Here is a 16,648-nt window from a genome sequence, read left to right as displayed (position 1 = left end):
GATTTTTGACTTTTGTGGAAAAAAGGGAAGAGTCGACCACATTATGGTCTTATTTGAGTTTTATAAATAAAATAAAAATAAAAAATGGAGTCGAGTTGGATGAATGAGTTCAGAAATGAAAGAAAAAATCTTGTACTTTCTTACATCTCATATGTGCATTAGGTTCAAAAACATTTTAAAAGTTTATTTCTTTTGTATATCAGTTATCTTGACCTCTCATAACAGTAATATTGCTACGCAGTCTCGCATTCTATTGGTAGTAGATTTTTATGACTAACCGTTGCTTTCTTTCATTGTTGATCCCTTGCTATCTTGTTGTTTTTATTCTGCTTTTATATGACTTTTTGGTGATGTCCCTTCTTATCTATATTTTCATTGATGTGGTGCTTATGCTTTCCTGAGCCGAGGGTCTATTGGAAACAACTTCTCTATTCTCACAAAGTAAGGGTAAGATCTGCAGTGTGTGATAATACTAGGTATGTTGTTGTTGTTATCTTAGCCTCATTTCTAAAAAATAAATGGTATGGTTATTCAATGCAAGTCCAATTATCACTCGAACTTAATCTTAGCGTGAGAAATTCTTGATTATCAAACTAAAAGTTAAATAATTGTAAGAAAAATAATTTCATCCGTAAGTGAGAGGTCATTTTCCTCCTTTTAAAAGAAATATTTTTCAATACATGGTAAAAAAATTCTACTAAAAAATAATTTTCTCATGAAAAAATATTATACTAAAAAGTAAAGAAAAATAGAAATGGAACTTCAATGAAGTTTCGCATCCCCTCCTTTATTGCAATATGATTGTGGGGAAAATAGAAAGAGATTAAAGGTGTGTTCGATATTAAGGAAAATATTTTCTAATTTATACACGTTTGATTGGCTTAAATATTTTGGAAAACATTTTTCTCATGAACTCATTTTCCTCCAATTGGAGCAAAATGATTTCCCTATCAAGAGAAGGGAAAATACTTTCCAACTCTTTTTCAATTTTCCCCGCCCTATTCCCCCATCCCTACCAACCCACATCCCTACCCCCACCCACCCCTTACCCCACCACCCCCGTCCACCCCCAACCCCTCACCACCAACCCTTAATAGAAATATTATTAAAAATACTTTTGTCGCGATCCGGAATTCCCACCTTCGCGACCGTGATGGCGCCTAACATTTCACTTGTTAGGCAAGCCAACATTAGATATTATTAAGCCAAATTCTTAAACCTTTCAGTGACTAACAATTAAGCCATAACAAGTTAAAAGAGTGGGGAAATTCATAAGAACCTTAATATGTTTACACAACTACCCAGAATCTGGAGTCACAACCCACGAACGTCTAAGATTTAACTACAAGTAATTTGTTAAAAGGAATATACAACTGTTTTCGATACAAATGAAACAATACAGAGAGAATATATAGAAGGGGACGCCAGGGCCTGCGGACGCCAATAGGACTACCTTGGGTCTCCGATCAGATGAGGCCAGCAGCTATACTTAGGATCAGTCCGAACCGGTAATCTGCACAGAAAGTGCAGAGTGCAGTATCAGTACAACCGACCCCATGTACTGATAAGTGTCGAGCCTAACCTCGGCGAAGTAGTGACGAGGCTAAGACAAGACACCCACAAAACCAACCAGTGCAGTATAACAATATATAGACCAATAACAGCAATAAAGGAAGAAAGACAAGTAATATTGGGAGGGGGACATGCTGAGGGGATTACGAGATAAAGAATCAAAACAGTGATAAGAACTTGATCAACCAATATGCCTTAAACAGATAGAAGCAACTAAACATGGTAAAGGAAAATGCACGGCATCATCATTCGTGCTTTTAATCTCATCCTCACCATATGAAACAATAGAAACGGCATGCCATCACCCTTCGTGCATTAACTCTTTCATAACATGGCACGGCATCACCCTTCGTGCATTAACACTCACAATATGGCACGACATCACCCTTCGTGCATTATCACTCACAAAACATGGCACGGCATCACCCTTCGTGCATTAACACTCTCCCTCACCAAAACAAGGAACAATAATAACAGGGAGATAGAAATGAAAATAACAAATCTTACTTCAAAATTTGGTTCCACAATATCAACCTCAACTTTGAGTCAATACTCAATTAATACCAAGGTCCGTAAACAGGATAAGAATGCTCAATATAACAAGTAGCTAGTCTAAATATGGATAACATGATCAACGAAAGCAACACTTACAAGAATAGGACTCACTCGCATGCTATAACTCGACAACAACGCATAGGTACTCGTCACCTCACCTATGCGTTGTACCTAACATTCAAACACGTAGCAAATAGGCAAATAAGACCTAATCCCTCAAGCCAAGGTTAAAAACGACACTTACCTCGCTCCAACGGCCAAACACAAAGCTCAACCACAGCTTTTCCCTTCACACAAGCCTTTGGACCAATAGAATCTAGCAAATTACCAACCAAACAACTCAATTTAAGCCTTAGGAACTACCCACGATAGCAAAGGATTCAATTTAGGCCATTTTTGAAAAAGTCAACACCAGGGCCCGCTTGGTCCAAACCCGGAATTCGGACCAAAACCCGATTACACATTCACCCCCGAGCCCGGATATATAATTGGTTTTGGAATCCGTCCTCAATTTGAGGTCTAAATCCCTAAATATCGAAATCCCTAGTTTCTACCCAAAAATCCCAATTCCACCATGAAAACCTTAGATTTTAAGTAAAATCTTGTAAAATGAAGTAAAAGATTGAAAGAAACTAGTTTAGAATCACTTACCAATGATTTGGAGAAGAAATGGTCTTTGGAAAATCGCCTAGAGGGTTTCTTCTTTTGAAAGTTTTGAAAAATGAGCAAAAATCCCGTCTAAGTTTTACACAGCTGTAGATGTCGCAAATGCGACCAGGGATTCGCAATTGCGAACCCCTCAATTGCGAGAAATCCTTCGCAAATGCGAAGCTTCCCCAGCCTTGTTGTCTTCGCAAAAACGAACAATTGTTCGCAAATGCGGCCTGAGATGATCGCAATTGCGATCCTGAACTTCGCAAATGCGAAGGCCCCCTTCCAGCCCCATTGCTCGCAAATGCGATGCTTCTTCGCAAATGTGATACTTCTTCACAAATGCGATACTTCTTCGCAAATGCGAGCCAAGGCTCGCATTTGCGAGACAGACCTCGCAAATGCGAAGTCTGCAGACCTGAAGCACACCAGCTATGATTTCTAAATTCAATTCACTCTGTAGCCTATCCGAAACTCACCCGAGCCCTCGGGGCTCCAAACCAAACATGCACACAAGTCTTAAAACATCATACGAACTTGCTCGCGCGACCAATTCGCCAAAATAACACCTAGAACTACGAATTCAACACCAAATCAAATGAAATTTTCAAGAAAGCTTTGAAACTTCTAATTTCTCAACCGAACGTCCGAATCACGTCAAACCAATTCCTTTTCTCACCAAATTTCACAAACAAGTCATAAATATTATATTGGACTTGTACCGAGCTCCGAAACCAAAATACGGACCCGATATCAACAAGGCCAAACATCAATCAATTTTAAAACCATTAAATTTCAGACTTGTAATTTTCAACAAAAATTCATAACTCGAACTAGGGACCTCCGAATTCAATTATGGGCATACGCCCAGGTCCCATATTTCAATACGGACCCACCGAGATCGTCAAAATACGGGTCTGGGTCCGTCTACTCAAAATATTGATCGAAGTCAACTAGAATCAACTTTTAAGGCAAAAATTCTTATTTTTATCAACATTCAACATAAAAGCTTTTCGAAAATACGCCCGGACTGCGCACGCAAATCGAGAAAGGATAAAATGAGGTGTTTAAATCCTCGAAACATAGAATTTAGTATTAAATCATAAGATGACCTATCGAGTCATCACAACTTTCTTTTCTTGTGGATACCCTTAGAAAACACAAGAAACCACAACTGAACACATTGAACAAAAAAATTATATAACTATTTGAAAAAATATCGATATCAATTAAAGTAAAAATTATTTAACCAATTACATAATAATACTGTAATATAAAGTACAACATGATTAGTTCAAAAGGAAAGTTACCTTGACTCAGAACTTTGCTCCTTATAATCTTTCATAAGTAGGAGTTGATAAGCCTGTTGAAACTCATTTTGGGTACTTAGAATAAGAATGATCCACATCTCCCGGCAAAGATATAACTTTACCATGTTGGTCTAAATATAACATATGGATCCCTATCTTCTTTACTGTAACGTTGTCCGACCACACTTCTATCATCTCGCCATCAAAAAGTTTATCCAAGTCAGATCTGTAATATACACATGACACTTCTCTGTGTCCATCAGTTATATCAATATCATCAGTTACATCAATATCATCAGTCCACGTCATAATAAAAGTCTCTTTATGAGCAATAATAATCCTGAAGCATGGATTATGCCGGAATACATCGAACAAGTCGGAAACAAACCAGAGAACCATTCCTAAGAAGTTATACTCCTTATTATTATGTGCTGGCACAGTCAAACAAATAGATGAAGCTGTTACTTGATTCCTGCACCATTTTGGAATCTCATTGCATTGGAAATAAATATCCAATCCACACTGCATCGCACAAAGACTCCAAATCATTAATATGATAGGAGAGAGAGGGAGAGTGACTGAGAGAGAGACTAACCATATCTGGATCTTCTTTTCTAGATGCATATAGAGCAGGTGCACTAAAGAAGCCTTCACTGAATGGATTCTGCAGAGAACTACAATTCATCATGATAATTCGCTCTATAGAAGGGAGGTTGTCCAACTCTGTAATCTTGACCAATTTTTGGCAATTCTTAATTTGAAGTATTCTAAGTTTTTCTAAATTGGATACTGACGGGAGTGTTTGAAGATTCTCAGAGTCATTCAAATACAACTCCGCCAATAATAGTAACTTAGAAAAATCAATGGGTAGATAATAGAAATTGTTGCCACTCAAATCTAAATATTCTAAGGAGAATAAGCTCCCAATATCCCTAGGAATATCATCCTCGGACAAATTACAGTATGTAAGGCTCAGAAAGGATACAAAAGTTGACAAGGAATATTGTATCCGATGGACTCCTCTTCCAGAAATACTCCATTTGGCCTCTAACTTTTCACCTTCCACTCTCAAAGTTACAAGATTTCTTAGCATTTCAATAGATCTAGGTAATTGTTTTATACCCGTATAAGATGCATAAAGATATCTTAGACTTTTCATATCTCCAAGGTTGTCTGGCAGTGTTTTTATAGATGAGCAGCCATCAATGTCCAAGTAATCAACGGATATTAGCTGGCATATGCTGCTTGGAAGATCCGTAAGTTTTTCGCAACCAGACATATACAGTTTAATTAGTCTGGACAAATTTCCTATTGATGGATGGATCTCCGTAAGACTTGAGCAACCATAGAGATACAAAGTCTCAAGACCCAGTGAACCATTGAAGTTTGGAGTGCTTCTGAGTTGCTTGCAACGAGAGAGATTCAGCTCCTTCAAACTTCTACAACACTAAAAGTAAACCAAATATAATTTCAATTAACATTTTCTTTCACTCAGTTGCAATAACAGTACACACAAAATTGTAAAATTGAGTAACAAACCTGCAAATTCAATTGAAATTCTTGGATATCACTCTCCCGCATATCTAGAACTACAAGATTCTCAGCTGGAAAATTTGATGGTATATATTTTAAAGGACATTTTTTCCAAGACAGCCATCTGAGATTCTTGGACAACAACCCAAAATCTCCACTAATATGTAACTCATTGATTATAAGCACCCTAAGATTCTTCATTTTCTCAAATGCTTTGGTGCTCAAGTTCACTCCCTTTAATGTCCCTGGATCTACCCTCAGTGCTTCTACATTTTTGGAACCCTGTAGTTCGGTGAAAACATTAGTATCTTAAGACCATCTTAAGTCCCACATATTACGAGGGAATTATTTTTTTATACTAATTGAAGGTCAAACAAAGAGGTTACACGATATGTATCATGAAAAATGAACTTACGCATTAGAGGATGTTTAAAAGGAATGTTAAATTTCTCAGAAAGCTAAGATGAGAGTCATTCAAAAAATAGCTACAATCATTCAATAAATTCACATGCTAATATCAATGGGAAAACATAAATAAAGAGAACAAATTGCATCCTGAATGCCTGATAATAGTATCAATTAAAGATAAAATATATACTATATTATATTTAAAAGAATATTTTGTATATATTGTTCTAGAAATAATAACATAAATGTTCCACATATGTACCTATTAGCGCACATGCCTAATTTCTTCGAGAGCAAGCTTAATTTCCGCAATTATATAAGCATAGAAAGTCAGTAAGAACATAATTAAACAAAAAAATGATGAATTGAGAAAAGAAGAAGAAGATAAATTCAAACATCTCTCAATAACTAATCTTGGAGAGATGGTCTATGCCCACAAGTACGTATGTGTGTATGTCTATTATAAATATATATATATATATATATATATATATATATATATATATAACCAGAGACGAAAGCACAAATGAATTTAATTCTTATGATGACAATTGAAATTATAAGTGGAAAGAGAAAATTATTACTGACTTTATTTCCTTGTAGAACATCACACACTTCTTGAGGGATGAACAATCTACTCCGTTTGCCAGGGTCTGGGGGTGATTCCATCCGAACAATTTCTCTTCCCATATCTCGCACTAGATCATGCATCACCAACAAATGATTCCAAGATCTTCGGAGCAAGTGTTTTTGGACTAAAGTTGCAATTGCACTTCTAGTATGAAAGCCACATGCATTTAATATTTCATTAACTTTATGCTCATCAAACCCATGGAAGATGCATGCAATATCGAGGAAAACAGTCTGTGTTTCATTATCGAGTCCATCAAAGCTTATCTTGAGAATCTTTTGGATATCACTATGAGGAATTGCTCTTAGTTTTTCGACTTCATATCCCCATTCTTCAATAGAACTTCCTTGTAAATGTGACCCCAATGTCACAAGAGCTAATGGCAACCTACCTGAATATTTGATTATGTCGTGTGCCAAATTAACATAATCTTGTGGTGGAAAATGACTGTCAAAAGCATGCCAACAAAAAAGTAACATAGCTTCATTGCCATTTAATAGTTTGGCCTCATATCTCTCTTTTTCTCCAAGCCGACATAGCAATCGCTCGTCTCGGGTGGTAATGATTATTAAACTATCCGAACCAAACCAACTTCTTTCTCTTGTTAAGGCTTCTAACTGTCTTTTATGGTCCACATCATCAAGAACAATTAGAACCTTCTTTGACCCGAGTCTTGCTTTGATTAGATTGATGCCTTGAGCAATACTACCAACTTTGATGTCCTCAGTTTTGAGAATTTGTCGAAGAAGTTTCTCTTGCAGCTTGACAAGACCAAATTCTTCAGCTTCTGATCTAACATCCGAAAGGAAGCAGCTACTATCGAAGAGTCGAAACATTCGATTGTAGATAGCTTTTGCCAGAGTTGTTTTCCCTATGCCACCAACTCCGTGAATACCAATCATGCGAACTTCATCTTCACATTCATTTTGCAATAACAACTCTATATCTTTGACACGATAATCTACACCAACTGGGTGCCAAGCAACATCTAGAGGTGTCTGGTTGACCTCTTGTAGGACTTGTTGTATAATTTTTTCAATAAACTTTGATTCATACCTATAGATTTTTTAACAAAAACAAAAAATTAAAATACTCCAGTAAATAAAATTTTGATATTTGAAACTATTTGATGGTCAAATCAAAATCAATAGCCAAGACATAACACAGTGGGGTGAATCTAAGCAGTAAAATAGATAACTTACTGCTTCATATAGGATATTTTAAAAAATAATTTAAGTTATATATATATTGATAGTATAAAGATCTTTTTCACTATATTTATCAAGTAATTATATAATAAGAGACCTAATTGTATAAATATTTTGATACGGTCGATTTATAGAGCTTAAACTCTTTAAGTCTGTGCCGAAAGCCATGCATAATTACTTGGTTGTGTAATTATTAGGGTAATTATACGATATAATAATTATAATAACCTGCTTGTTTGCCACAACATAATTACCGAGTAATTCTCACTGTTATGTTTGGTTGGACAGGTGTAATTACATAAAGGTAGTAACTTAGCCAGGTACCGATTTTTTTACCAAATTACCCCTAATAATATTTTATTAATGGGTTAAAGTGAGGGCCTTTATTGACTTTTCACCAAAATCTATATCCAAATGCTTCTTCCTCTTTTAACTGCAGCCATTCTCTCATTCAACCTAACACGAAGGCCTTTTCCATTACTGTATTAACCATCTCCTCAAGGAGACTAAATTGCTCTTTCTATTTGGAGTCCTCATTTTTTTTTGTGCAATGTGAATTTTTTAAGAAAAAATGCGTGAATTTTATCCTCCATTAATATTTTTTTGTTTCTTCTCAAATTGCTGGAAAGAGGTTGAAGAGTTGCAGACATCTACAAACAATTGAACAAATAACAAATGAAATTATATAGTTGAATCAAGAAAATGTACCCGTCAGCAACATTTTGCAAATCCCATCCAGATAAATTTGCAGCTTCAGTAAGTGCAGCTCTCCATTTCTCCACCCTTTGAGCTCCAAATGGTCGTTCCTTGTGTTTAGCCAAATATTCACCAAATAACCCAGTTTGCTTTCTCACTTCAGAAGGATCAACATCATAGAAAATAGGCAAAACCATCTGCTTTAGTTTCTCTTTGCATTCAAGAATTTTAACTAGTTCATTTAGACACCAACTAGAGGAAGCATAATTTCTTGAGAAAACAATAATGGAAATTCTTGACTCTTCAATTGCTTTCTCTAATTCTCTTGAAATCACGTCACCCTTTCTCAATTCCTCGTCGTCAATGAAGGTATTAACTCCAACATCAGATAATTTAGAATAAAGATGACCGGTGAATGTTTTTCGGGTGTCTTCACCTCTAAAACTGAGGAATACTTCATAAGATGATTCTCCTCGAACTAATTGAGTATCCATTTGATTTGATGAGAATGAAAGAATTAAGGGATGATTTTTTAGTAAAGGAAAGTAGCTAAGCAGAGCTACATATAATCTTGGGTCAAGTCAACCCTTCTTAGATTTTGTGGTTTCTGGCAGGAAACAAGGGGCCCGTTTGGCAATAATTTCACCTTTTCCAATTGTTCTTTTTACTTTTTTTTTATCATCAAAATTTCAAATTTCGCTTGAAGTCGAATTTCGAAATTTTAAAAAAAAAAATTTAAGAAACTCCAAAAATTATTTTTTCAAAATTTTCACTTCAACACCCTCATACTAGGATATTAAGGAATTCCTACTACAAAATCCCATTAAAACAAGTGAACAAGAAGTTTCTCAAAAGATAGATTTGTGCTTGAAGATCTCAAAGCAGCATAGACTCATAATCAACTTTACAAATGCATTCAAATGAATATCCGCCTAACAAACTTACATATGCGTGTTCTAAAAGGTCTCAATGATTTTCATTAATATTGCAGATTTCTCAGTCTATCTGTACTTAACAATAGCAATCCAACAAGGAGATAGCACAAACATGTGGAGTACTTGTTGTTTTCGCCTATAAGAACAGAATGGACATCTTCACGTATCTTTTTAGAAAAAGAAAGAAGCTAGAGAAATGTGCAGAACCCAGAGATCCGACCAGGATGCAAAGGTGATATTTTTACTCCATTTTCGAGATTCTACTCCTCTGCTTACTATTAAACATGCACACGAAGATAGAGACCAAAGCTTGTATCACACCAATACTTATAGATAAAATGCTAATATACATAATCTCTCCTTACTCTACTGTGTTAAAGCCACCTAATTTATATTTAGTAAACTTAATGATAAAAATAAATATATTTTTTCTTAAAAACCACCACAACACAACTAAACTCAACAAGAATTAAGGCCTTCTTATTAATAGAGATGGGAACACACATTTCCTGAAATTCACCGGGGAAAAAAGTCAATTGTTTGCACCTCTATATCTACTCTTGTAAAAACCTTCAAATTTTCCCATCAATATCAAGTTCACAGGACCTGCAAAAAAATTAGGTGGTCCTTACTTGATTAAGATTTAAGGTTATACAAAAGATGCTAGAAAAAATTTCTGATAAAGGAACTAAAATAAATATTATTGATGGTAATTTTTTGGTGGTGAAGGTGCTGGAGGACTATCTAGTTGTAACGACCCGGCCGGTTGTTTTAAGAATTTACGCTCCGATCCCCTATTAACTGATTTTCCGGTGTTTGTTTCTGCTATTGTGAGTTGCCGGGAGGAATTATTTGGAGTTTCGGAGAGTTTTGGAACACTTAGTCCCTAAATGAGAGCTTAAGTTTTGGAAATTTGACCGTAGTCAGAAAAGTATGAAGACAGCCTCGGAATGGAATTCCGATAGTTCCGTTAGCTCCATTGGGTGATTTCGGGCTTAGGAGCGTGTTCGGATTGTGTTTTGAAGGTCCGTAGCTAATTTAGGCTTGAAATGCCGGAAGTTGAATTTTTGAAGTTTCCGGTTCGATAGTGAGATTTTGATCCGAGGGTCGGAATGGAATTCCGTAAGTTGGAATAGCTCCGTAGTGTTGAATGTGACGTGTGTACAAAATTTCAGGTCATTCGGATGAGGTTTGGTAGAGTTTTTGATCGAAAGCGTATTTTGAGAGTTTTTGAAGTTCTTAGGCTTGAATCCGATGCTAATTGGTTGATCCGATGTTGTTTTAGGTGTTTGGAATATTTGTATAAGTTTGGATGGTGGTATATGACTTGTTTGTGCTTTTGGTGGAGGTCTCGGGGGCCTCGGGATGATTTCGGATGGTTAACGGGAAGTTGGAAACTTGGAGTTTGCCGCTGAAGTTCTTTGGGCTACTGTCATAACCGCAGCTGCGGTTGAGAGGCCGCAGATGCGACTCTAGCAGATGCGGAATTTAGCTGCAGAAGGGGCCAACTAAGGAAAAGCAAGGAGCCGCAGGTGCGGAAGGGTTCACGCACCTGCATCACCGCAGATGCGGTGAGTCAGTCGCAGGTGCGGATTTTGGGACTTTAATGAGTTTCACAGATGCGTTCGTTTTTCCGCAGAAGCGGGACCGCAGGTGCGGTGCGTTGACCGCAGAAGCGGAATTGCTGGACAGAAAATAGGGATTTCGAGGGTTTAGTTTCAAAACTTGAAAAAATCAAATTGGAGCTCGGGAGAGGGTGATTTTGGGAGGAAGTTGAAGAGAAAATCATTGGGTAATAATTCTTTATCCCTTTCTAGTTGTATTTCATTAATCTATTGCTAGTTTTGTCATATAATTTCGGATTGGAAGTGGAAATTGGGGAAAAATTGGAAAAAGTTCTTAGACCTAGAATTCGAATTTTGATGGGTAATTTGACCTTAGATTTGGATAATTTTGGTATGCACGAACTCGTGAGAGTACGAGGATTCTGAAAATATAGATTTTACCCGATTCCGAGACGTGGGCCCGAGGGACGTTTTTGTCATTTTACCTAATTTCGCGTATTAGCTTAGAATTTATTTGTAGAATCAGTTACTTGAAGTATTATTTATATTTTGCAATTGAATTGAATAGATTTGGGCCATTTGGAGTCGAATACTCGTGGCAAGAACGTCGTTTCGTGTTGATTTGGAGCCGGTTCGAGGTAAGTGGCTTGTCTAACCATGTGTGGGGGAAACTCCCCTTAGGATTTGGTATTATTGATGTTTGAAATGCCTTGTACGTAAGGTGACGAGTGCGTACTTGTGCTAATTGTTGAAAAATCCGGTTTCCATTAAGTACTTAAAAATTGTGTTTTCCTTTCCTATTATACTACTTGCAAGTTAAGCATGTTGTTAGCTTAGGGAAGCATGTCTAATTCATTTAACTATTTATTTATTCTACTACCCTATTTGAATTATGTGCAGCATGCTAGGTTAGAAATACCTGCTTTACCTTGGCGTGAAAATTGATTGAATTGAGTATTCTTCTTGTTGCTATTGTGTATTTACTTTGGGACTATGGGACGGTATCCCGGGAGCTCCCCCTGTTTGTTTACTTTGGGACTACGGATATGTATTCCGGGAGATCGCCCTGCACTTTTACATTGGAACTACGGGATTGCACCCGGTAGATTTTCCTAGTATTGAGTATTTATATTTGGGACTACGGATGTGGTATTCCGGTAGATCCCGCGCATTTATGAGTTGGACTACGGGACTGCACCCGGGAGATCCACTGGATATTTATATTTGGGGACTACAGGACGGTATCCTGGGAGATCCCCCGGTTGTTACCTCTGCATTGAGTTGTATTTGTTTTTCCGTGATTACTTGGTTTCTATTAAAGTTGTTGTTGTTCTTCTATCCTGTGTTACCTTTTAATGTTGCACTTAAGTATACTGTCCCATTCTACACTGTTATTATATCTTGTATTTCCGTTAACCTCAGTAGGGCCCTGACCTCCCTCGTCACTACCCGACCGAGGTTAGGCTTGGCACTTACTGAGTACCGCTGTGGTGTACTCATGCCCTTCATGCGCATGTTTTTCATGTGCAGATCCAGGTACTGCGACTCAGACTTATCACGCTTGAGGCGAGGCATTTGTAGAGACTCCGAGGTATATCTGCCGCATCCGCAGACCGAAGAGTCTCTTTGTACTCTTCCCTTAGGTACTAGCCCTTCTGTATTTCCTTTCTTTGTTAGATATTCTGGAGTTAGATACTTGTAGACATTCAAAGGCTTGTGATCATGAGATTTCGGGTTTTGGGTAATGTTATTAGTTTGAGAATTGATGTTGTGTATGCCGAGCAGCATTTCAAACACTGTTTTATTTTACTATTTCGGTTTTTCAGTTATTTCTTCCGCAAATGTTGTTATTTTCCGCATTGTTAGGCTTACCTAGTCGTAGATACTAGGTGCCGTCACGATGGTTCACGGAGGGCGAACCGGGGTCGTGACACAAGTTTTTAGAGTTTATATGTGTGAGAGAAGCCTCAATATCTTCTCATTCAGATGAATCTACATACTTAAGGTTTTATCACTATCTTTGGAACCAGTGATTCCTATCTTGTAATATGCCATTTCGAAAGTCCCTAATGCATCTAACTAGTTGGTAACCAAAAGAAAAATATTAGGGAGTTCAAGTATTGTCCAAATTAAAATAGGAAATCTTCCTACAGAGACTAGCTAAAGAAAAATGAATAGTGGTGAAGATTGAAAGTCATGACCAAGATATTATATCACATATCCAAGGAGAATAGTAATGGTTCAACCAAATAACTAGTCCAGCAAGCAAAAAGATAGAACAACTTGTAATCTTTAAGACTAGCATAACGAGATATAAAGACCACTAGCGGCACATTGAGTTTTACCTTTTCTAAATATAAGGTAGCAATTACTAGCAACAAAGAACCTATTTCGCATAGTTCATATTATTTGCTTCTTATGGTTCTCAACAATTTCAAGAACAAAAATTAGCAATTTATACATTCAAATATGAAAAGGAAAAGGAATTGTTACTTTGAAATGGCATTTGTGGTGCTTGCAATGTTTGTTTTGCTAATCCACTTCTCCTCTCATATGTTGCTTGAGCTCTCTTATTCTCAAGATTCTGTGGTTATCACAAACAAGGGAGAAATCACCATCAAAAGTCAGATATACTAACAGAAAATTGAGACTTCAATTATAATTGCAGACAACAAGTATGGAAACTCACCTTACAAAAAATTCCAAAAACAGGAGCTGGAGCTCATCATTACATAAATAAGGTTAAGCGGAAAGAAAAGGAACTCCAAGTGCTGCTTGTAGCAGAACATTACATTTTCATATTGATAAAAAATACATGAAAATAAAGTTAAGAACACTATTTAACAAGAAATAGCTAACAACTGCTATATGTTGCTCCATTGATTCAAAATGTGAAGTAATACCACCACTAACTAGAGAAAATGATTGTAGGGTAGATCAATAACAAGATACAAGAAACTTACCCTGATAGTATTATAATGGTTCCATCCAACCTCTGATGAAAGCTTGCTCAAAGCAATATGTATGTCCTGCCTCGAGCCTCAATACCCTAGATGAGAGGAGGGTAGTAACTTCAGTATAAAAAGAAACAATAATACTATGCGTAAACTAATACTTGAGTGCATCAGAAATGACCATCCTCTTCATCTTGTCATATGGGGATGGAACATCCTCATAAATAAATTATGGGTGTTGCGCCGCAACTTACTTGAGCGTATTTTGCTATGTGTAGACTAATATTTGTACTACTAGGCCTAGTTACTAGACATCTAGAAAATCAACTGAAAAGTATGTATTAAGATTCAAGTCCAAGTTAAAATAAAAAAGCTAAATGATTTAAGAAGTAGAGAAAGAAGCAGATAAATGAAGAGATAAAATTACTACTCTATAGAGACAAATCAATAGTTGTGAGTTGTGTTATACTCCATCCTTTTTTCTTCAATCTCTGTGTGGTTAAATGTGATAATGTTCTAAGCAACTATATGTGTGATATTTTTCTTCCTATTTCCTCCATCTATTATGTTACATCAGTATCACTGCTTCATATATACCTATCAAACTTTTACTAAAGGGAGAGTTCCACTGTTATCAAATGATTGGAGAAAATAATCTTGGTCAGCCAAGTTTACTACACTTAGAACGAATCTGTTCATATCTTCATCGTGCAATCTCCCCTCATTTTTTGATTCTTATTCCAAGTTAAAGTAGAATTAATCCAGATTTGTATCTACTTGCAAGAAATAATATCAACTTGCACCTAATTCTTTTTCACAACCTTCATTCCGATTATGATAAACCCCATTAAAGCAACAATACAAATCATAAATCAAAGAAAAGAGAGACCAGTTCTCTTAAATGGAAAGAATAAACATACCATGTTCATAAAATAATCATATATCTTCCATAATATACTTCTTTGTCCAGAGGATTCACTATTAAGATCTCACCTTTGACACAAACTCTCTTTCTTTCAATTCTCTCGCATCTCTCCAAATTCATATTCCTAATTCCCTAATCTACAATTAATAACCCACATCAAGTAATAAGGAGTAATCCAATTACCTTCGATAATTTACAAAAGAAAAATTAGGGTTAATTACAGAAAAAAGGAGTTGGGTATGTGGGACAACAATTGTTATTTTCTCCATTCATACTTATCAGACAATCCTAATCATCTCAACAAAGCTAAAAAGAAGATCAATTGTCTTACCATGAAATAACGGCCGGTGATGGTGAGATAGAGAAAAGATAGTCAGCGGCGGGCAAGCGGCGACGATGAGAGTCTTTACGTGGGGATGTGTGGGGGCCATCGACGATGCGACAAAGAAGGCACAATGACAAAGAAGGCACAAATACCCCTCTAGAAACTGCAATGATAAACTTTGTTTGTATTTTGAAATATTTTCCAAATTTTCCAACATAGTTATTTATTAAAATGGGAGGAAATATGTGATTTTAGTGAAAAGAACTGGAGGGAAAGCTAAAATAATAACTAGCAGCTTTCAAGAAATATCTTTTAGCGGTCATTCATTTTTTTATCGTCAGTAAAAAGGTACGCAATACCGGCACATTCACAATTGCCGTTAGCATTTGGTCTTTTGGAATTATTTACCGGCCATTAGCTTATTGCCGCTAATTAATTGCCACTAAAAGCCCTTTTTGTTGTAGTGACCGGCATGCTTGACACCAACGTATAGATACTCGTCACCATGTCTATACGTCGTACTCAACAGTTAACACATAGGAGTTAAGACACGACTCCTAATCCTTCAAGCTAAGGTTAGACCAAACACTTACCCCGATGCCACGAACACAATTCAAGCCTCAATTACCGCTTTACCTCTTGATTCCACCACCAATTCGCTTGTATCTAGCTACAAGTTACTTAACTATATCAATAAATGCTAAATGAATCAATTCTGTTGCATGAAAATAGGTTTTCTAAAGTTTTTCTATCGACCCCGGGCCCGCTTGGTCCAAACCCGAAATTCGGACCAAAATCCGATTATCCATTTACCCCCGAGCCCGGATATATAATTGGTTTTGGAATCCGACCTCAATTTGAGGTCTAAATCCCCAAATTTCAATATTCTTAGGTTTTACCCAAAATTCCCAATTCCACCATGAAAACCCTAGATTCTAGGATGAAATCTTGTAAAAAGAAGTTAAGAAGCGAAAGAAATAAGTTTAAAATCACTTACTTGTGTTTTGGGGAAGGAAAGAGTGCTTGAAAAATCGCCCCTTATGTTTTTAGGTTTCTGAAAATAGAAAAATAACTGAAAAGTCCTGTTTATATACTCCTCTCAAACCCTCACCGCGGACCGCACAAAATGGATTGCGGCCGCGGAGCTCCACCGCGGACCGCGAAATATCGAGTGCGGCCGCGAAAGGCTTGGCCTTGCTCACCGCGGACCGCATAAATCCCATCGCGGTCGCGGAAGCCCCACCGCGGTCGCGAGAAATCATTGCGGACCGCGGAGCCTGGTTCAGAGATCTGCAACTTCTCTGAACCTGCAACAGCTATGTTCTAAGTCTAAATTCACTCTGTGGCCTATCAAAAACTCACCCGAGCCCTCGGGGCTCC

At 36.9% G+C, this 16,648-nt stretch overlaps 1 protein-coding gene across 3 annotated transcripts; it reads right to left on the bottom strand.

The window, feature by feature from the left end:
- Positions 1 to 1,249: 1,249 nt before the first annotated feature.
- LOC109243152 (disease resistance protein TAO1-like) lies at positions 1,250 to 15,497 on the bottom strand. 3 transcript variants are annotated; one of them, XM_019410056.1, is made up of 9 exons: positions 15,275 to 15,497; positions 14,028 to 14,113; positions 13,558 to 13,648; positions 10,046 to 10,105; positions 8,577 to 8,721; positions 6,618 to 7,716; positions 5,628 to 5,903; positions 4,684 to 5,535; positions 3,957 to 4,610 (listed from the first exon to the last, which is right to left on the bottom strand). In XM_019410056.1, the coding sequence occupies exons 3-9, from the start codon at positions 13,568 to 13,570 to the stop codon at positions 4,152 to 4,154; spliced, it is 2,904 nt and encodes a 967-aa protein (XP_019265601.1). In that variant the 5' UTR covers positions 13,571 to 13,648; positions 14,028 to 14,113; positions 15,275 to 15,497; the 3' UTR covers positions 3,957 to 4,151. The 3 variants fall into 3 exon arrangements, 2 of the variants coding, with proteins under 2 accessions (XP_019265601.1, XP_019265600.1); XR_002070505.1 differs by lacking the exons at positions 10,046 to 10,105; positions 13,558 to 13,648; positions 14,028 to 14,113; positions 15,275 to 15,497 and adding an exon at positions 1,250 to 1,513 and having other exon boundaries at positions 4,089 to 4,610; positions 8,577 to 9,258; XM_019410055.1 differs by lacking the exons at positions 10,046 to 10,105; positions 13,558 to 13,648; positions 14,028 to 14,113; positions 15,275 to 15,497 and having other exon boundaries at positions 8,577 to 9,258.
- Positions 15,498 to 16,648: the final 1,151 nt, after the last annotated feature.

The sequence above is a fragment of the Nicotiana attenuata genome, unplaced genomic scaffold (genome assembly GCF_001879085.1).
Source record: "Nicotiana attenuata strain UT unplaced genomic scaffold, NIATTr2, whole genome shotgun sequence".
Taxonomy (NCBI): domain Eukaryota; kingdom Viridiplantae; phylum Streptophyta; class Magnoliopsida; order Solanales; family Solanaceae; genus Nicotiana; species Nicotiana attenuata.
This window is presented reverse-complemented; position numbering and strand designations above follow the sequence as displayed.

Excerpts from the sequence above, each read along its gene's own strand:
- LOC109243152 (XM_019410055.1), bottom strand. The coding sequence starts at position 9,058 with ATGGATACTCAATTAGTTCGAGGAGAATCATCTTATGAAGTATTCCTC. Across the intron at positions 7,717-8,576 it reads TTGCAAAATGTTGCTGACGG|GTATGAATCAAAGTTTATTG; the intron begins GTACATTTTCTT and ends AAAAATCTATAG. Across the intron at positions 5,536-5,627 it reads AATTTCAATTGAATTTGCAG|TGTTGTAGAAGTTTGAAGGA; the intron begins GTTTGTTACTCA and ends GTTTACTTTTAG.